At 45.1% G+C, this 22623-nt stretch overlaps 1 protein-coding gene across 1 annotated transcript in view; it reads left to right on the forward strand.

Annotated features, from left to right (window-relative positions):
• Positions 1-22623, forward strand: part of SPTLC1 (serine palmitoyltransferase long chain base subunit 1) — a 193476-nt gene that overhangs the window by 113919 nt on the left and 56934 nt on the right. The window contains exons 8-9 of the mRNA XM_082259354.1: positions 10592-10681; positions 22339-22446. Of these exons, the coding sequence (XP_082115480.1) occupies positions 10592-10681; positions 22339-22446 (198 nt within the window). The remainder of the gene's footprint in view (positions 1-10591; positions 10682-22338; positions 22447-22623) is intronic.

The raw sequence follows: 22623 nt of genomic DNA on the forward strand, positions 1-22623 counted from the left end.
CGTGTGTGGGGAACTATATCAAACACTGTTGCAAAATCCAAGTATACTATGTCCACAGCCACCCCTCTGTCCAAAGTTTTAATTACCTCCTCATAAAAAGAAATCAGGCTTGTTGGATAACTTCTGTCTTTCATGAATCCATGCTGTCTGTTGCTTAAAATATTTTTTTCCAGCAAGAACTCATCTATGTGGTCTTTCATTAACCACTTCTGGACCGGAAGGATTTGCCCCCTCAATGACCAGGCTATTTTTTGCGACTCGGCACTGTGTTACTTTACTGGACAATTGTGCGGTCGTGCGATGCTGTACCTACATAAAATTGAGATCCTTTTTTTTTCCACAAATAGAGCTTTCTTTTGGCGGTATTTGATCACCTGTGCGATTTTTGTTTTTTTTTCTTAACTATAAACAAAAAAAAAAGCAACAATTCTGAAAAAAATAAATAAATACAAATTCCGCTTTCTGTTATATAACATTCCCAAAAAAAATTAAAATAAAATTTTTTAACAAGTTAGGCCAATTTTTTTTTCTGCTGCATAGTTTTGGTAAAAATAATCACAATAAGCGTATTTTGATTGGTTTGCGCAAAAGTTATTGCGTTTACTAACTACGGGAAAGATTTGTCATTTTTATTTATTTTTACCAGTAATGGCGGCGATTTGCGATTTTTCTTTTAAAGATTTTTATTAAATTGTAACAAAGCAAAATCCATCAACAAAAGATAACATTTAGCCAAATAAGACGGTAGGTAACATACAGAAAGCCTCATCATACACGTTATGACCTATGGAGTGAAAAAGTGTCATCCATAAACAACAATGCAGGTAAAAAAGCTCCTATGGAGTCAGAGCAACCTGATTAAAAATAGAACATCACACAGTCGGGGAGACCCCCAGGCCACCCCAATGGGATCACGAACTGTCGCCTGGAGAGGCAGAAAAGGGCCCCACCCGAATAAGTGATCAGCTGCAGACTGAAAGAGTTCAGAATACAAAAAATTGAATCCGGTTCGGATGAGAATCAGGACCGCCTAGGTAATTTGCCAAGGTCATCGGTGAGGAGCCTAAATCAGGCCCGTGGTAACGTCTGAGCTCCGATGAGAAGCTTAAGTAGCATTTCCAGAAAAAGGGTCCTTGTAGCAGGGAAACCATAGAAGAGCAGGATCAACTAGCAACCTGGCATGGAAACCTCAACCACAGTGGGAACCTACCAACAGGGGTGAAGAAATGACAAAAAAGCAGCAGATAAAAGAAGACAAACGGGGAAACAGACGAGAAGAAAAGGAGAGGAGGGAGAGAAGTAGGGTTGGAATACATACACGCCCGAAGATCCCAAGATCCACCAGTAGTTTGAGATAAACCCCTCAATAGATAAGTGAGGTGTGAGTATAGTCAGCCCAGGGTTCCCAAATAGTCTAAAATTTTTGGTACGTATTCAGAAGACTACTAGATAGTTTTTCTTGGGTCATGATCCAGGAAACTTTTCTTTTAAATAAGGTAAAAGAGACCGTAGGGCTCTTCCATGCTTTAGCTATAGTCATTTTCGCCCCCAGAAACATGAAATGGATCAACCTTGTTTGAGCCCTGGTGGCGTTACTCGGAGCAAAGTTTAAGAGAGCGTTCTGTGGGGTTTGCGGTACGGACATACCAGTAACCTTGCGGACGAGATGAAAGACCCTGTTCCAGAATCCCCGTATTTTCGGACACTCCCACCATGTGTGCAGGAAGGTGCCCTTATGAGCGCAACCTTTAGCCTTTCCGGAACAAGGTACCATCTGGTTAAGACTTTGACTTGCTTCTATTAAGGTAACATTCAAAATCCCCTTGTATGCCTGTTGCAGAGCTGAGTACCACGTTTCCGGTTCCCATACCCGAGATAAGTCCTTCTCCCAGGCTAGAGCATAGCTCGGCTTGGGGCCACTCCCGGAAAGTGACCCGTAAATAGCAGAGATCCCCCCCCCCCCCTCTGTTCCATGGCTGAACAACACCACACCTCGTAGGACGTAGCCATGGGAGGCAACGGCTTAGATTTCCATATAGAATGTAAGAAATGTGTAATTTGGTGAAACCTAAAGAGTTCAGAATTAGGCATCTTGAGTTTGTTTTTACAGTAGGAAAGAGAGATGGGTCCTGAGGGGGTGAAAAAGTGACCTATCCTGTATAGGCCTTTGTCAAGCCACCATTTGAATTCAACGATATTCAGACCCGGAGGGAAGCCGCGGTTTTGGAAGAGGAGTGAGAGTGGACGTAAGGGAGAAGTGAGTTCAGATTTACCCTTAAGCCTGTCCCAGAGAGCTAATGAGTGTGAGAGTGTTGGGGCTAAAATGGCAGGTCTGTATTTGGGGAGACACCACATAAGGAAGTCAATAGTGTGCAGCGGCACTGCTTGGCGTTCCATTTGCACCTAATCAGGTTTCGCTGCGTGAGAGTAAATTACCGATATCTGTGCCAGTTGGGCCGCCTGATAATACCATATTAAATTTGGGACCCCCAGTCCCCCTCTGTTCCCCGATCTGTACAGTAGCCCCTTGCTAATCTATGACCTTTTGAGCTCAAAATGAAAGATATGATTCTAGACTGGAAGCGTTTGATATGTTCCCTCAACAAGGGAATGGGTAGCGACCTGAAGAAGTAAAGAATTCTAGGCAGTAATGTCATTTTCACTGCGTGGATCCTTCCCAGCCAAGACAGGGGAAGGTGAGACCAACGTTGTAGGTCTTGACTGAGTTTGCGGAACAGAGGTGGGTAGTTGGCTTCATATAACACATCTATTCTATTCGCTAGGGATATACCCAGATATGGGGTGGAACTTTCACTCCAGATGAAGGGGAAATGGGGCTTTATGCTAGATAACGTGTGTAGGTATGTTGATATTTAGTGTGTGGGACTTGGACATGTTAACTTGAAGACCAGATACAGTGCCAAAAGATTGCAGGAGGGTATAAATGTTCGGAAGGGAAATGAGGGGAGAGGTGATGAAGACGAGCAGATCATCAGCAAAGAGAGCACATTTGTGAGTGTGCGGACCGCATTGTACCCCGTGGATATCAGGGTGAGATCTAATTGCTTGTGCCAAAGTTTCCATCGCTATTGCAAACAGGAGGGGCGAAAGAGGGCATCCCTGACATGTACCCCTTGATATTAGAAGTGGGTCAGAGCAGCAACCCTGAAACCGCACCCTAGCCATCGGTTTGGAGTATAAAGCTCGTAGGATATTCGTGAAATTTGGACCAAAGCCCCACCTATCCAAGATCGTAAAAAGATAATGCCAGGAGATAGAATCAAATGCCTTCTGTAGGTCGATCGACAAGAGGAGACCTTCCTGGGGGGGCCCTCCTGCCCATCCTAAATGCAACAGCGATACAATATCAATGGCCCGTCTGATTTGGTCCGTGCCCTGTCGACCCGGAATGAACCCTGCTTGGTTTTTGTGTATGTATTGCGTAATGAATGAGGAGATCCTGGTGGCCAATATCTTGGTTAAGATCTTTAAGTCATTGTTGATGCGGGAAATCGGACGATAATTGCCAACCTCACTGTCATCCTTGCCTGGTTTGGGGATTACGGTGATGAAGGCAGAGTTGAGTGCCGAATCTAATTGCGTGGTGTTGCGTAGATCATTAAAAAAGCGTGCCAAATAAGGGGCCAGGGTGGAAGAAAAGGCTTTGTAATATGGGATTGAGAAACCATCAGGGCCCGGAGCAGAGCCACCCCTCAGATTCTTGATAACCAATTAAACTTCTTCGGTGGAAATAGGAGTCTCCATCAAGGAGCTGTGGTGACCATTCAGTTTAGGGAGAGGAATAGAGTCTAGGAAGTCCGATAACTGGGAGGGGAAGGGTGCGGATTGCGTACTGTAGAGGGATTGATAGAATTTATGAAATTCTGACATAAGTTTTTTAGGATTACGAGATTTTGTCCCGTCTGAAATACGAAGTGCTGGGGGAATCCGAACTCGAGGTTTAGGAGAGAGACCCACCGCTAACAAAGTTCCTATCCGATCACGTTGAGAATAAAACTTGGCTCCTTGCCATCTTAGATATTTGTCCGCTTTAGCTGTCAAAGCCAAGTTGAGTTCCGTTCTGGCTGCGTCCAGTTGGGAAATGGAAACCGAATCCGTACGATGTTTGTGGCGCTTGGAGAGATCAATAAATTTTCTTTCCAGCTTAGCTATGTCGACTCGTCGGGCGCGCTTCATCTGGGTGGAAATTTGTATGCATTTCCCTCTAATGGTGGCTTTATGATCCGCCCAAAGGATAGAGGGGGAGATATCCCCAATATCGTTAAGCAAGAAATATTCCTTGACGTGCATTTCAATCTCCTGGGTTTTGACAGGGTCACTAAGTACAGATTCATTTAGTCACCAGGTATATTGTGAGGGGTGGGAGCTGGGTCACTGAAGCAACAGTGTCACCAACGAGTGATCAGACCAAGCCACGTCCTTGATTTCAGCCTTGCAAGCAAGGGGGATAAGCGAAGTTGGTAAAAATATGTGATCAATCCTCGCGGAAGACTGATGAGGATGTGAGAAGTGTGTGAAGTCTCTTTGAGAGGGATTGAGTTCCCTCCAAACATCCACAAGGCCTTGATCGTAGACCAACTTAGCCACTTTTAGGCTACGCTTGGTGGGTCTTGTGAGTTGAGAACCTACCGGACGTTTTTTTATCAATACTCGTATCGAATGCTACATTTGAGTCTCCCCCCCCCCCCCCCAGATAACGGTACCTTCGACCAGCGGAGAGAGGGAAGCGAACATGGAACTAAAAAATAGTATAGTAAGAGATAAAGGAGAATGTGTGATTGTCAAGTGAGCCCTTAACCAAGATATAGCGGCCCTCAGGGTCTCTTTGAATAAGGGAGGGGGCAAATTTACAGCGGTGAGAGAACAATATCGCCACTCCCTTCGTTTTCCCTACAGCATTGGCGAGAAAGAAAACGGGATATTTAGGATGGAGAAATTTGGGATTCAATTGTTTGGGGAAGTGGGTCTCCTGTAGGAGTATAACATCCATTTTCTGTGTATGGTAAGATTGGAATGCCTTCCTCCTCTTAACAGGGGAGTTTAGGCCCTGAGTGTTGTGGGTACCTATTCGGAGAAATGGAGCGTTAACCTTGTTGTCAGCCATGAAACAGGGGTAGGAGGAACCAAAGTTGACACGAGGCACTTACCCCTCCGTTAAAGGAAGTGAGGGCTCGGAATGACATCCTCAAGATGTGGCAAATTTTTGAGTGGGCATCGTGATACGGGGGACATTCGGAGCGCCTAGAAACACAAGGAAAGGTGAGGAGGGAGGAAAACAGGGCAGAGACAGGGACACAAATAAGAAAAGATTCCATTCAGAGAGTGAGAGGCAAAAACCCCTCACACTCCAAAGGGAAGTAGTAATTTCCCTCGCTAAAATCGCGAGGGAGAACCCATCAGGAGGACGGAACATAACCTAGTCTTTGAAACGGGTAAGGGCGCAAGGTCTGCAACCCGGCCGCAGCGCCCACCCATCGGTTGTATGAAAACTAACGCCTAAATGACTTATGGGAGTTCCACAAATTAAATGGGTCATCTACAGAGTAGTCATTCAACCAGAAGAACTCTGTGAGACGTTGCTCCAGTATAGCCTTGGCCGCCTTGTCCTGTAAAAGGGTACTATTAGTTCTCCAGAGGAAAGTGGATTGAGGCGCATAGGAGTCTTTGATGGTAATAGTGGTTGAGGCATGGTCTGACCAGGTGATAGAATTTATGGTGGAATCTTGAATATTTTGCAGAATTCGTGAGTATGTGTTGTGGGCCGCCGATAAACGCATAGTCTCTTTAAGTAGTATGCAGACATCACCAAACCTCATATAGGTCATATCGATGTAAGAGTGGCTGTAATGAGGGAGCAGATCTTGTGTGTGCTGGTGGTATCCAGATGTGGATTTGGAGTTATGATGCAATCTCCACATATTAATAGAGCTCCTTGTTTAATTTTGGTCAGTTTTCAAAGCAATTTGTTGATGAAGTGGAGTTGGTGCTTGTTAGGAGCATATAGGTTCAACAGAGTATACCTGGTTGAATTTAGATTACAAATGAGAGCTACATATCTTCCATTCTGATTAATTATTTGCTCGATCAAGTGAAAAGCTACTGAGTCCCGTATCGCGATCATTACTCCCCTTTTCTTGGCTGAGATAGAGGCCGAGAAGATCTGTGGGTATTTGGCATGTGTGCATTTAGGTGGAGTTATTTGATGAAAATGGGTTTCTTGCACGCATGGTATATCTGCATGGTGCTTTTTAGCCTTAGACCATAAGGAAGACCCTTTGGCTGGGTAGTTTAGGCCTTTTGCGTTGATCGAGAGAATATTAATGGCCATACCGGAGTATTATGGGTGTGCTTATGGTGGTTGCTGAGTTCCTCATGGTTAGGAGAAATCTCGTAGCTCTTTCGATGTAAGCTAGGTGTTCCTTGGAGAAGATACTCGGACTCATGGATAAAAAAGAAAGATGAAACATAGAAAAACATTTTAACTTTAAAGTCAACAATTGGATAGTAAAACAGTGGATCTGGGATCCAAATGCAATAAAACTGCAAAAACCATTGGGGTGTAAGTTCGCTAGCAGGGATGTTACCCCAAGGCGGAGTGGAAGTATACTTTGACTGTGGCTATTAAGCAGGTCTTGTGCTTAGGTATTTGGCGGTTTGGAAGAAGGCATTTGCTGCCATTCTGAAGAAAGGCGGGCTGGCGAGCGACCACTCCAGGTCAGATGTTTTTTTGGTTGTCAAGAATTCTACATGACTTCAGGAGCTGTAGGCCCTTTTGCATTGTATGGATAACTTGGGTGTCTCCATTTCTAAAGATCAAGAGCTTAGTCGGGTTACCCCACTTGTAGCTGACCTTGTGGTTTCTCAGATTTGGTAATGGTGTTCAGCTTTTTCTGCAGTTGTTTAGTATGCTGAGATAGGTCCGCAAAGAATTGTAGACTTTCATAAGGTTGTGGAAAGTTACCCATGTAGCGGGATGCGTACAGACACTGCTCTTTTACATGGTAGAAATGTATATGTAATAGTACATCCCTAGGAATCTGCTTTGGAATGAATGATGGCTTTGGTATACCAAGCACTCTATTAATAGACTGGGTCCGTCTCCTTAAGCTCTGGTATTAGCACTTTGAATGAATTTGCATGTATACTTCGGAGATCCTGAGGCTGCAAGGATTCCGGAACCCCTCTTATTTTTAAGTTGTTCCACCTGGAATGATCTTCCAGGTTCGCTAGTTTGGCTTTAAATCATGCCTGTTCGTCCATGTTGTCGTCATGGGCATCCACCAGGTTATTTATAGTATGAGCAAATTCATCCATCTTAGATTCTATATGGTGCACCCTGTTACCCATAGCCTGCATTTCACCAGTAAAGTGCTTACTAAGTTGTATAATGTCAGCATGCAATGTGCTTCTGAGTGAGACAAGCATATCTTTGAGTGCTGTTTCTGATATAGGCTGACCAGTGGCTGGAAATGACAATATGATTCTCCTGGTAATGTTCAGAGAGTCAGAGATGGGGGAATAGTCACCCACCTCATCCCCCTGCATCTCAAATCTAAATTTTGAGTTAGCTGGGCTCTCATGTGTAGGGGTAGAGATCGCTGGCGACGGGCGAGCCTCCGTGGGTAGAGCCGCCTGTCAGCTGCTCTGACAGTAAGGAGCAGTTGCCTCGTGGAGCAGCATGTGCGCCGGTGCCATGTTGCTTATGCTCCCTGGCCAGCTGATGGGGAACAAGTCAGTGAGTTTAGTGGGGTGGAAGGAGTCCTTTTTCCTTCGGGGCACGTCGGCAGTGTTTGAAGTAGGCACTGTACCTTATTGTGGCGCTTTTACGAGGCCTGAGCTTGTCGTTGATTGCAGTTATCTGGCCCTGGGATGGAGAGCTGCTGGGTCAGCCGTCCATCTCAATCATGTGCTAGCCACGCCCCCCAGGTACCTGATTTTGACAGGTACCTTTTCCCCACTTCCGGGAAACAGTCCTGCAGAGCTGTCCCTAGGAAGTTACATCTCCTTTCTCCTTCCCCTGGTGCCGAGCCAATGAGATTGCGCAGCGCGCTTCACACGTGAGCAGTAGGGAACCGGCTGTGAAGCTGAAAGGCTTCATTGCCGGTTTCCCTTAGAGTGAATGGAGGTGGCAGCAGCCGTTCCGAAAATCAGCTGGTGTGCTGATATCGCGGGCTCCCTGGACAGGTAAGTGTCTGTCTGTATATTAAAAGTCAGCAGCTACAGTATCTGTAGCTGCTGAGTTTAATTTTTTTTTTTTTCCCCACAGCTGGAACACCTCTAACTAGTTGCCGCCCACGCTATAGCCGAAAGACGGGTACAGAGTGGACCTAAATTGCCAGGAGGGCGTACATTGATGTCCTCCCGTGCATGAGCGGCCTGCGCACTCCCTACGGAGCACGCCAGGCTCGCTCTGTGATCGGCGAATCCATGAGACTCGCCTGATCACAGATCGGAGTTAGGGGGCGGTCCCTTACCACGTGATCAGCTGTTGGCCAATGACAGCTGATCATGTAAAGTAAACCGCAGCCGGCGATCAGCTGTTTTTTTTCTCCTCACACTGTCATTGTGAGGAGAAAAAAAGCGAACGCCGGCTGCTGTCAGAGGGACATCGGTCCCGAAGAGGAAAGGAATTATTTGTTCCCACTAGAGTCACCTACCAGCGCCACCTATCAGTGCTCACCAGTGCCACCTATCAGTGCCAGCTATTAGTGCCCATGAGTGCCGCCTATTAGTGCCCTTCAGCGCCACCTACCAGTGCCCTTCGGTGCAGCCTATCCGGGCCCATCAGTGCAGCCTCATCAGCGCACATCAATGAAGGAGAAAAATTACCTGTTTACAAAAGTTTATAGCCAACTATAAAACTGTATTTTTTTTTTTTTGATTGTTTGTTTGTTTTTTTTTCAAAATTTTCGATCTTTTTTTGTTCAGCAAAAATAAAAACCCAGTAGTGAATAATTATTACCAAAAGAAAGCTCTATTTGTTTGTTTCTTTTGATAAAAATTTCATTTGGGTACAGTTTTGCATGACTGCACAATTGTCGTTCAAAGTGCGTCAGAGCTGAAAGCTGAAAATGGGGCTGGGAAGGAAGGGGGTTTAATGTAAGCAAGTGGTTAAAGTATGGAAAGCATTGCACCCCCTCAGCAGATCGCAGCTGAGCCAGGCTGCAGCTGCTGGAACATGTTCAATGTTTCACCATAAATACTGGTGAAACCTGTTCCAAAAGGTGAGCTTCTCCTTTGTTATTGGTAATCTCTATTTTTTTTTAGACCAATGTAGAGAGTGGAATGAGCGTTGTGGTGTTTTTGAGGACTCCCATTTGCTGAGCCATAACAAAGTACACTGAAAAAGTTTTTTCACCTTCTTCTTTTTTTTTTTTTTTTTTTTTCATCCCCCATTTTTGTCTTTTACATAATCAACTTATTAATTTGCTTTTACTAGCAATTTTGTTTACTACTATGACTTCTAAATCAAATTATATGGCAAGTGTGGGTTCCTAACTGCAGTAGACTTTGTATTGGCAAGTTTGTTGACATAGGAAATTATTTTGAAGCAATCTGTATGTTCATAGTTGTTCCACCGGGAAAAATGATATTTTATGGAAACCTTTATATTAAACACACTTTAACTGATGTCAGTTTATAGCAAGAGTTACAGCTAAATCATGTATCCATGTAAATTTCACTTGCGGCAGTATATGATAATTTTTGACTACTTTACAACACTAGAAAAATGAGGCCTAGTAACCTCAACTGGCCAATAAAAGTAGAAGTAATAATAACTTCTTTGGATACAAGGTCAGTCTCTCTTTTTTTTTTTTTTTTTTAATGTGGTGTAACAAATTGCATACAAATGGAACATGCGGATTTAATGTACATGACTCCAGTAAAGAAGTAAATTATCCCACTAGGTAAAGCCCTTGTGCCTCTAAAACACTGAACTTAAAAAATAATAATGATATTATCGTGAAAACTGTTATCTGCATTGTTTTGTCTCCTTCGCAGCAAGAAGAGAAACCACAGTGTTGATAGCCTACTGGCCCACACTGAGAGAGATCACACACATGTTCTTGTAAAGTTTACGGGTAACAGATTTGTATAATTACTAGGATTCCTGTATATGGGCCAGTGCTCGGGAGAGTGATGTTTAAAGGCAAAAGAACTTTGACAAAGTAAATATAACAAACACACTGATTTATTGCCATTTCTGCACTCCCTCTCTCCCTCCTCCTCCCTTTTTTTTTTTTTTCTTTTGCAAGCTGGGTTTGGAAACCTTTGTGCCAAGAACATAGTGTTGCATGATAAATTGCCACACTGATGTATATCATTAGGAAAGCTCACGTTGTTTGCGGCTGACAAAAATGTACAGGGCCCGACATGGGAATAGTAAACCGTGAAACAGGAAAAATATGCGACCGATTAGAAAATAAACATTCAAGGAATGCCAATAATTGGAGAGTGTCTCTTCAGAGCATCAGGCATTGAATATAATAAAATCATGTACTGCTTGTTTGTTTTATTGTGTTTTTTTTCTGTGTTCTATTAACTCCTGAATTGCTTGTTTGTTAATCAGAATCCACGCAAGGCCAGAGTAACAAGAAGATTTATTGTTGCAGAAGGATTATATATGAACACAGGTTACATATGCCCTCTTCCACAACTGGTAAGTTCCAAGTCTAGTCTTACAGACTTTGACATCTATGTCTTATCTGAGATTTTTGTGTGTGTGTGTAGATTGGGTAGCACGGTAGGTGTGGGACTGGGTACTGTGAGAGGCAAGATGGGAAGGAGCAGAGTGCTGTGACTAAGAATTGGAGGGGTGCTATGACCCTGTGGTGAGGGGGAGCTTTGTGACTTTGGGGTAAGCAGAGTGTGGGTTGGGTGCTGTCTTTGAGGGGTACTAGTGAGGTGGGTTAGACGCGGTCCCTGTGGCTAGGGGCAGTGAGGGTGGTAAGAAGTGTGTGCTGTGCGCTGTAGCCAGATCCTAGGCTGAAGGTGGGACAGAGCAGTGGAGCATTTTACAGAGCACCAATTTGCAAAGGTGGGGCTGCAGAGGTGTCAGGGTGAAGGTGCTAAGGAGCAGTATAGGGCTTCAGAAAAGTGTGCAGAGGAGGCCAGGAATAGGAGGCATGCCATACAAAAGGCAGGGTTGCTCAGAGGAGGAAGCACATGCCTCTGTACTCTGAATGCTCCTCTTTCGCTTGGCACACAAAGGAGGACCATTCAGAGTCTTGCAGCAGTCACTGGTGAAGTCCCTACAGATTTATTGAAGTTTTTCCACTGGGGAACAGAAACACTCTATTTCTGTTCCCCTGTATTACATGTGCCTCTATTCCCCCCCCCCCCCCCCCCCAGTGCCAAAACGGAAGAGGTGTGTGTGTGTGTGTATGTATGTATGTATATGTGTGTGTGTGTGTATGTGTATGCATATGTATATATATATATATATATATATATATATATATATATATATATATATTATTGTGTGTGTGTGTGTGTGTGTGTATAGTTGTTCTTGATTTGTTGGCCTGCATTCAGAATGCATTATTTGTATTTGTTTGCAGATTAGGATACATAGTGAAGCACATGTAGAACTCAGTACACTGTCCATACATGTTACTATTCATAGTGCAGCACACATACAGCTCAGTACACCATCCATGTCAGTAAGTTCCTAAGAACTTGTGAATGTGTGAGTCGCAATGCCTCATGGGACATATAGTCCTGGACAAGAGAAGGAAGTGATTTAAATTGATTCTAAAGTAGTGGTTCTCCACTCTGGTCCTCGGGACCCACTAACAGGCCAGATTTTAAATATTACCTTGGGGAGATGCAGACTAGCATACTGCAATCACTGAGCAGCAAAATATATCACCTGTGATGTATTTCAGTTATCTTGCAAACCTGGCCTGTTAGTGGGTCCCGAGGCCCAGAGTTGAGAACCACTGTTCTAAAGGCAGACAGTTTTTGATTCTTAATGCAAGTAAAAAAACTTCTGTAACCAGCTCTTTTCCTAGCCCCCCCCCCTCCCAAATACTTACCTGAGCCTGATCTCGAACCTGCCGAATCGTGGTAACATCGCGCACAAACATCGCATGACGCCCAAAAAAGGTACAAGAGCTTCTTTGGGGCGTTATGCGTTGTTTGCGTGATGTTACCTCGATTCGGCAGGCGGAAATCGCAGCAACATCGCACAGCGTTTGGGGTGCTATTGCAAATCACGGGCAACGCACAGGCGTCCCGCCATTTGCAATGATTTCTGGATCGAGGGCAGAATCGCAGTGATTCTGCCCATGATCGCTACGGCACCATCGCCCATCACCTGTCACCCATCAGTGACCATCACCTGTCACCCCATCAATCACCGTCACCTGTCACCCCATCAATCACCGTCACCTGTCACCCCATCAGTGATCGTCATCTGTCACCCCATCAGTGATTGTCACTTGTCACCCCATCAATCATCGTCACTTGTCACCCCGTCAATCATCGTCACCTGTCACCCCGTCAATCATCGTCACCTGTCACCCCGTCAATCATCGTCACCTGTCACCCCGTCAGTCATCGTCACCTGTCACCCCGTCAGTCATCGTCACCTGTCACCCCGTCAGTCATCGTCACCTGTCACCCCGTCAGTCATCGTCACCTGTCACCCCGTCAGTCATGGTCACCTGTCACCCCATCAGTCATGGTCACCTGTCACCCCATCAGTCATGGTCACCTGTCACCCCATCAGTCATGGTCACCTGTCACCCCATCAGTCATGGTCACCTGTCACCCCATCAGTCATGGTCACCTGTCACCCCATCAGTCATGGTCACCTGTCACCCCATCAGTCATGGTCACCTGTCACCCCATCAGTCATGGTCACCTGTCACCCCATCAGTCATGGTCACCTGTCACCCCATCAGTCATGGTCACCTGTCACCCCATCAGTCATGGTCACCTGTCACCCCATCAGTCATGGTCACCTGTCACCCCATCAGTCATGGTCACCTGTCACCCCATCAGTCATCGTCACCTGTCACCCCATCAGTCATCGTCACCTGTCACCCCATCAGTCATCGTCACCTGTCACCCCATCAGTCATCGTCACCTGTCACCCCATCAGTCATCGTCACCTGTTTGCCATATACATGCAATCACTTACTGACAGCCTAACGACTATATGCGTCGGCCATTAAAAGCTAAATACTGGGGTTATGGCAGCAGATAGCTGCCATAACCCCGGTATTTTTTGAAACGGCGGGCGGTCGGCTTTCAGATAAGGGTGGTCCCAGTGGCGGATTCGCCGTGGAATTACCCTTACGGTGCAGGGGAAGAGGTGTCCCCCCCCTCCTGCCGCGTCCCAGACGTTTTCCCAGCTTACCGGACCCGCCGGCAGCGGGGAAAACTATCCGATCCCGGATCCTCAGAGACAGGAAGTCGAGTGAGTGCAAGATGGCCCTCACTCGACTCTATGGTCTTGGAGGACCGGAGCTACGTCAAAAGACGTTGCCTAGCAACCGGTTTAAAGGGCCGCTTTTTTTTTTTTTTTCCTTTTTTCAACAATTTTTTTTTTTTTTCTTTTTTAGTGTAGTTGTGAGGTGTGAGGTCTTTTTGACCCCAGATCTCACAATAAAGAGGACCTGTCATGCCTATTTCTATTACAAGGGATGTTTACATTCCTTTTTAATAGGAATAAAAATGATCAAAACATTTTTTTTTTTTTAAACTGTGTAAAAATAAAAAAATAATAAAATAAATAGGAAAAAAAAAAATTAAAGCGCCCTGTCCCCGTTAGCTCGTGCGCAGAAGCAAACGCATACACATATGTAAACGGTGTTCAAACCATACATGTGAGGTATCTCCGCGATCGTTGGAGTGAGAGCAATAATTTGAGCCCTAGATCTCCTCTGTAACTCTAAGCTAGTAACCTGCAGAAATTTTTAAAATGTTGCCTATGGGGATTTTTAAGTACCAATGTTTGGCGCCATTCTGTGAGCATGCGCAATTTTGAAGCATGACATGTTGGGTATCTAATTACTCGGCTTAACATTATCTTTCACATTATGGAAAAAAATTAGGCTAAATTTACTGTTTTCTTATTTTTTAGTTCAAAAAAGTGAATTTTTTTAAAAAAAATCGCATTTGGAAGACTGCTGCGCAAATATGGTGTGATAAAAAATATTGCAACGATCTCCATTTTATTCTCTAGGGTCTCTGCTAAAAAAAAAATATATAATGTTTGGGGGTTCTAAGTAGTTTTCTAGCAAAAAAAAATGATTTTAGCTTGTAAACACCAAGTGTCAAAAATAGGCCCAGTCTTAAAGTGGATAAATGGACAACTTTGTGAAAAGTGCTACTTGAATGTTAGGCCTATGTATGTGGCCAGGCTGTGAAAAAGTGTTACACATGTGGTATCGCCATACTCAGGAGGAATAGCAGAATGTATTTTGGGGTGCAATTTTTGCTATGTGTTAGAAATATTGCATAAATGGACAGCTTTGTGTAAAAAAAAAATGCGTTTTCATTTTCTTTCCACATTTTCCAAAAACTTGTGGAAAAAAATGACATATTCAAAAGACTCATTATGCCTCAAAAATTATACGTTGGGCTGTTTGCTTTCCAAAATGGGGTCATTTTATGGGGGTTTCCATTGTCCTGGTGCTCCAGGGCCTTCAAAAGTGCGATAGGTTGTCAGGAAATTATATGTGTAATTTGTGCTCCTAGAATGCCGGACGGTACTACTTGGATGTTAGGCCTCTGTATGTGGCCAGGCTGTGTCTCACACATGTGGTATCGCCATACTCAGGAGGAGTAGTAGAATGTGTTTTGGGGTGTAGTTGCAAGTATACATATGCTGTGTGAGAGAAATAACCTGTTAATACGTCAATTTGTAAAAAAAAAAAAAAATCTTCATTTTGCAAAGAGTTGTGGGAAAAAATGACAACTTCAAAAAACTCACCATGCCCCTTATTAAATACCTTGGAATGTCTACTTTCCAAAAAGGGGTCATTTGGGGGGTATTTGTACTTTCCTGACTTTTTAGTGTCTCAAGAAATGAGATAGGCCTTCAGTACATCAGGTGTGGTCAAGTGTGATCAATTTTCAATGATTAGCACCATAACTTGTGGACTCTATAACGTTCACAAAGACCAAATAATATACACTTATTTGGGTTATTTTTACCAAAGATAAGTAGCAGTATAAATTTTGGCCAAAATTTGTGAAGAAAAATTACTCATTTGCTAAATTTTATGACAGAAACAAAGAAAAATGCGTTTTTTCACAATATTTTCAGTCTTTTTTTATTTATAGCACAAAAAATAAAAAACCCAGTAGTGATTAAATACCATCAAAAGAAAGCTCTATTTGTGTGAAAAAAAGGACACACATTTTTTATGGGTACAGTGTTGCATGACTGAGTAATTGTCATTCAAAGTGTGAGAGCGCTGAAAGCTGAAAATCAGTCTGGGCAGGAAGGGGGTGAAAGTGCACTGTAGGCAAGTGGTTAAGCTACCTGCCTTTGACAAGGTAGTCTGTCATACATAATATATTACAGTCCTGTCTGAAAATCTGCAAAACAGTGTTTTAGGTCCTCCTCCTTTTTTTTTTATTTATTTTTTTTTTTTTCTTAAGTCAGATTTTTGAGCTTAGTCTTGGTAGATTTAACCTCTAAAAAAGGATATCTATCTCTTCAGTTAGTGGATTAGATATTTTGCTCCCCAAACATAAAGTGGGTTATTAATATATTTTTTTAGGTTTTTATTCATTTAATCTAAAAAATAATCCGCCAGCTAATTGATTCTGAAAATAATCATTGGTTTCAGCCGTAATATAATGTATGTATTTAGGTCTTTGCCTGAAGTTTTGCTTGAAATAATTTAACCAAAGCAGTTACATGTATGTTCTGAAATAATCCAAAATACTAGTAGGGTACAATTATCTTAGGTACCTGCTGGGTTCATGGTCTGCTTTTTTTGAAAGGCAGTTAGATTCATATATTCGCAAAGTCTTTAAAAACAAAGGAACAGTCTTGCATTAGGTACCCAATCAATATAAGTTGAATTTATGGACTTAAGGCATGTGTGGTACATTTTTTTTTCTTTTTTTACCCACTTTCGCTGTGTAGACTGTGGCTGTCCCAGAGTATAAACCTCTAATAAACTTTAAAATAAATCCACACATGTAGGTTATGGCAGTAGCTTAGCTCTCTCCTAAAATTTCAGTTTCTCTATCGCTCATTGACAGACGTAGTCTTCTTGATTCTCAAGAGCTGGGTTATGTTGTCTCCGCAGGAGTAGGACTAGGCAGAATGACAAAACGTTCTGGCTCCACCCTAGGGGGCAGTCCCTGAGGGTATATCCTCCCTCTCTCTGCTACAGGGAATCAGTTTTTTTCTGTCTAGTCAGGAGTAAGGACCTAAGTTCCTTGCTGGGATCTTTTGGTCCTGGCAAGACTTTTTTTCTTTAAGAAAAAGACATTTTTTTAGGTAGTTTTCTCCAGTGTTTTTTTCCTGTGAGATCTTCAAGCAAAAATGCCGGACTGGGCGACACTTGTGGTCACCCCAGCCGGCCTACGAGCGCGTGCAGACCAGGCATTGCGCTTGGTCGGCCGCGACATATTCAAGTAAGTATGCGGGGCCGGGCGACGGGCTGGATGTGAGATCCAGTGGTCACCCCGGTTTCTGCCTAAAAAACGCGTGCAGACCAGTGCGCTGAGTCGGCCGCGACGGAGTCCCAGTAAAGGGACTGACTTTGCGAGTTAAAAGCTCGCTTGGACGCCAGGACCAGAGAGTCGAGGCGTCCACAAACCCCCACCTCGGTGGAGAGGGTATTATGAAGAGAGGGTGCCTGTCGGTTCGGTATGGTGAGTAAAACGTTCCCTTTTTTTCCTCATTTATGAGGCAGTATATATTATGGGCCCCTCCATATATGGTCAGTATATATCTGACACTTACAAGTCCCCCTTGTAATACAGCATGTGTTTGTGGGAAGTGGACTTGGTTCAAGAGCTAACACTCTACCCAGCAGACTGTAACATTACAGCAAACATAGGAGGTATAATCCTACCTTATGTGCAGTGTATCTCTGTAGATCCATATGTCACCTCTCAGCAGAGTGCAGGTGGATGTGCTGGGAAGACGATATCGGCGGTCCGCCGCCATTTTGCCGTAGACCGAATGCATGTATGTCCTCAGGTCACGCCGGCCGCCATGTTTTTGGAGTCTTATGTCTCTTCTATGGGGGCGGCCATGTTTTGTGAGCCCAGCTTCCTCGTGGAGGGCTGGGAACGCCGGAAGGCGTACACAGGGGGCGGAGCCACGCCTTCTGCCCGGGAAAAAGCAAACAGCTCCTTCCAGTCTGTGTAAGACAGACGCTGGCTGCAGTTTGTTGGAAACTGCACTGCATCGGTTGGTGAGCCTTGGGGGTCCCTCTCTCTCTCTCTGGGATCGAGAAGCAGGTACTCTGAGGGGCGCTATTGCGCTAGGGGGAGACACACAAAAAAAAAAAAAAAAAAAAGAGTTTTTTTGTTTATTGCTGGCAAAAAGTGTCCTGTATTAACATGGACCCTGCCACTCATGTATCTCCTCCGGATCCCCTCGAGGGGTCTGCGGGATCCTCCAGCACCCCATTGACAATTGAATCTTTGTCAGCCATTATGGAAACTTTTGTGTCCCGGGTGGAAGTGGCTTGTCAGGGACAGGGCGCAAGAAAGCGACCCCCGCCTAACCCCTTATTATCTGAAACCTCGGATTCAGACTCTGAGCCTATTTCTGCAGTTGCAGGTACTTCATCTGGTATTGGTGTCTCGGGTCCTGTCTCTTCAGACAGTGAGGAGGATGTTTCGGCATCTGCCATAGCCCGAGAGGAAGCGTTGGTAAACGCACTCATTGTATCTGTTCAAGAGACTTTAAGGTTACAGGGTATTCCATCAGAAATAGCTGAAACTGAGATCCCTTTTGGGACTAAAAAGCGCATCAAAGTGGCAAAGGTTTTTCCATTGCCCAAATGTTTTGGCAATCCAATCGATGAAGAATGGCGTCTGCCAAAACGCACTTTTAATATTTCCAAACGCATTGACAGGCGTTATCCGTTTGAGGAAACCCTTATTAAGAAATGGACAGAACCACCTGTGGTGGATTCACCAATTGCTAGATTGAATAAAGCCACGGTTATTCCTTTAGAAGACGCTCCGTCTTTTAAAGATCCAGTGGATCGCAAGATAGAAGCTATGTCTCGCACCATGTTTTCCTTGATTGGATCAGCTTTCAGGCCAATAATTGCTATTGGTCTGGTTTCGCAGGCTGTAACTGAATGGACCAAGTGGTTACGCCGGGACTTAGAAGAAGTCCCTCAGGCGGTATCAGATTTGTTGGAACAAATGATACAGGGGTTACAGTTTGTATGTGATGCGGCGTTAGACGCCACTCCATTAATGGCGCGAGCATCAGTCTCAGCAGTGGTTCTCAGGCGTACACTGTGGCTAAAAGGTTGGATAGCCGACCAAGGTTCCAAAAAAGCATTGGCTAATATCCCCTTTTCAGGAGAACGTCTATTTGGAGCCAACTTAGATGAGATCATTAAGGATCTCACCGGTGGAAAAAGCACCTTTTTACCGCAAAATTTTAAAGGTAGAGGAACTCGTCAAAGACGAGGGCCTTCTTTTTCTGCTCACAAGAGGTTTTTTCGTCCAGCGGGTGAAAAAACTAAGTCCTCCAAGGTTCCTACAGGAGGCGTCAGGGGTCGTTGGTCGGGCAAGCAAAAGCCCGCCCCCTCCAGACCTGAAGATAAACCATCCAAAGCCTGAAGGTGCGCCCCCACCCATAACTGGGGTGGGGGGGACGTCTTCGCCGGTTCCCGGATCCATGGCTTTCCAGAATCCCGGACAAATGGGTTTGCGAAGTCATAAAGTCAGGGTACAAGATCGAGTTTCGATCTCTCCCACCGGCGCGATTCTTCCCTTCCAATATCCGACTATCTCCGGATCGTCTAGAAGATCTGCGGAGAGCAGTCACAGATCTACTACAACAAGGAGTGGTAGTCCACGTTCCTTGGACAGAACGGTTTCAAGGGTTTTATTCAAACCTGTTTACAATACCCAGGAAAGAGGGCAAAGTGCGTCCAATTCTGGACTTAAGAGCACTCAATTCTTTCGTCAACATAAGAAGATTCAGAATGGAGTCCATTCGCACGGTAGCAGCCTTCCTGCATCCAGGGGATGTCCTAGCGTCCATAGACATCAAGGACGCCTATCTTCACATTCCCATTTTCGCAGGACATCAGCGTTTTCTACGCTTTTCCGTAGAGGAGAACCACTATCAGTTTGTGGCGTTACCTTTCGGTCTCGCCACGGCTCCGCGGGTCTTCACAAAAGTGTTGGCCCCAATGTTGGCACTTCTGCGCCAAAGAGGTATATCGATTCTAGGTTACCTAGACGATCTTCTGCTTCATGCAGAGTCTCCTCAGACCTTGCTACAAAACATAGAAATTACTATGATTTCTTTACAGGAATTCGGGTGGCTGGTGAACCAGCAAAAGTCTTTTCTGGTTCCCACCCAGAGGCTCGAATATCTGGGTCTAATTCTAGACACAGTCAGGACAAGAGTGTTTCTTCCGGTAGGGAAACTTCGAAAGATTCAATCAGCAGTCCAGTTGTTACTGTCCAACAACTGGTCTTCCCTTCGGACTTGCATGAGGGTTCTGGGGTTGATGGTGGCTTCCTTCGAAGCAGTCCCATTTGCCCAGTCCCATACCCGAATTCTTCAGCAAGAGATTCTCCTCAGATGGAATCGGAATCCGGAATCCCTGGACAATCAGATACGATTGAGCAAACAGACCAGAGAGTCTCTGGTTTGGTGGCTTCGGTCTCCAATGCTCAGCCAGGGAAAGTCATTTCTGCCAATATATTGGACGATAGTGACCACGGATGCCAGTCTATCCGGATGGGGAGGAATTCTCGGTCAATTATCTGCCCAGGGACTTTGGTCCCCGGAAGAATCCAGATTACCGATAAATGTATTGGAACTGAGAGCGATCAGACTTTGTCTGATTCACTGGACCGAGCAGCTCCAGGGCAGCCCGGTTCGGATCCAGTCGGACAATGCCACGGCCGTGGCTTATGTCAATCACCAGGGGGGCACCAAGAGTGTCCGAGCGGCCAAGGAAGTGGCTTGCATTCTTCGCTGGGCGGAACGATTTGTTCCAGCAATCTCTGCGGTGTTCATTCCGGGGGTGGAGAATTGGCAGGCAGATTATCTCAGCCGTCAGACCCTGGATCAGGGGGAATGGTCCCTCCATCCAGACGTTTTCCACCAGTTGTGCCTACGGTGGGGCACCCCGGATGTGGATCTGTTGGCATCACGATTCAACAGGAAAGTTCAGAGATTCGTGGCTCGCTCCCGCGATCCTCTAGCAGAAACCGCAGACGCACTGATCGCCCCGTGGGGGCAATACCAGCTAATATATGCCTTCCCTCCTCTCGCGTTACTGCCAAGACTTCTTCGCAGGGTAGAGGAGGAAGGAATCCCAGTAATCCTGGTAGCTCCGGACTGGCCTCGTCGAGCTTGGTACGCCGACATGGTCAGACTGGTGGCGGACGTCCCGTGGAGACTTCCTCTCAGAGAGGATCTACTGTCTCAGGGACCGATCTTCCATCCTGCTTTACGATCGCTGGCTTTAACGGCCTGGCTATTGAGACCCAGGTGCTGAAGGACAAAGGTTTGTCAGCTTCAGTTATTCCTACTCTAGTTGAAGCAAGGAAAGCGACTTCCAGAAAGATTTATCATCGCACATGGAAGTCCTACATTGCATGGTGTGAACCTTTGGGGTTCCGTCCTCGGTCTTATTCGATTAGTCGAATATTGGCTTTTCTGCAACAAGGGGTTGAGCAGAAACTGGCCTTGAGTACTATCAAGGGTCAGGTCTCAGCATTAGCCATCTTCTTTCAGAAGCCTTTGGCTACTCATTCCTTGGTGCGGAATTTCATCCAGGGGGTGCGACATCTGGCTCCGCCAGTGCACGCGCCGTTACCCCCCTGGGATCTTAATTTAGTGTTGTCGGTTCTTCAGAAACCTCCCTTTGAAGATATTAGGGAGATTCCTCTACCCACGTTGTCCCAGAAGGTGGCCTTCTTGGTGGCTATTACTTCTGCACGCAGGGTGTCAGAACTGGCCGCATTATCTTGTCGTTCACCATATCTGGTGGTTCATAGAGATAAGGTGGTTCTTCGTCCGAATCCATCCTTCCTACCAAAAGTGGTTTCAGAATTTCATCTGAATGAAGAAATTGTGTTACCTTCCCTGTGTCCTAAGCCCAGTCATCCTCGGGAATTTGCTTTGCACTCCTTGGATGTGGTCCGGGCGATCAGGGTATACTTGAAAACGACAGACTCGTTTCGCAAGACGGATTCACTTTTTGTGATCCCAGATGGACCCAAAAAGGGGTTGCCTGCATCTGCCGCGACCATTTCCAGATGGATCAGACAGACGGTAGTGCAGGCTTATTCTATTAAGGGTCGGGAGCCCCCGTTCCCTGTTAAGGCGCACTCCACTCGGGCACTTAGTGCGTCATGGGCCTTTCGCCATCAGGCGTCAGTGGTCCAGGTGTGCAAGGCGGCTACCTGGTCGTCGGTGCATACCTTCTCAAAACATTATAAAGTTGATGTAATGGCATCGTCTGATGCCTCATTTGGCCGCAAGGTTTTGCAGGCCGCAATTTGAGGAGACCAGTGGTCTACCTCGAGGGTTTTTTTCCGTTGGAAATTTTTTTCTTTAGTCTCATTCTTTGTTTATAATGAGCCTTTAAAACTTCTAGTTTGGCACCGGTTGGGCCTACTAGATTGGATTTGATTTTGTCAATCCCACCCCTCATTTGTGGCACTGCTTCTGGATGTCCCAGCTCTTGAGAATCAAGAAGACTACGTCTGTCAATGAGCGATAGAGAAAAATGGATTTTTGTAAGAACTTACCGTAAAATCCTTTTCTCTTAAGCTCATTGACAGACGTAGTACCCGCCCCTCTATCATTGAGTTGGGTTGGGTTAATTTCTCTGTACTGCTTTAAACAGAACTGATTCCCTGTAGCAGAGAGAGGGAGGATATACCCTCAGGGACTGCCCCCTAGGGTGGAGCCAGAACGTTTTGTCATTCTGCCTAGTCCTACTCCTGCGGAGACAACATAACCCAGCTCTTGAGAATCAAGAAGACTACGTCTGTCAATGAGCTTAAGAGAAAAGGATTTTACGGTAAGTTCTTACAAAAATCCATTTTTTCTCATGTAGAGCAATCTTTTCCTCTCAGTTCTCTGAAACTGTGACTTTTAATTTATGTAAATTGCAGGTTGAGTTGAAGTACAAATACAAAGTAAGAATATTCCTGGAAGAAAGTCTCTCCTTTGGAGTACTAGGAGAACACGGACGAGGAGTAACTGAGCATTTTGGCATCAAGGTAAGTGTGCAGTAGAGAAAAAGATTGTAGGTTATAGTTTTTTCAGTCATGAGCAGGGCTTTTTTTTTATCAGGAAGGTGGGGGAATGCAGCTCCCGCACCTCCAGAACTGAATACATATAAGGGGCACTGGGGGTGTGCTGGAGGGTCTATTTATGCTGGCTGCTGAGGGTCTATT

Source organism: Pelophylax lessonae, assembly GCF_965119305.1.
Source record: "Pelophylax lessonae genome assembly, chromosome: 1".
Classification (NCBI taxonomy): domain Eukaryota; kingdom Metazoa; phylum Chordata; class Amphibia; order Anura; family Ranidae; genus Pelophylax; species Pelophylax lessonae.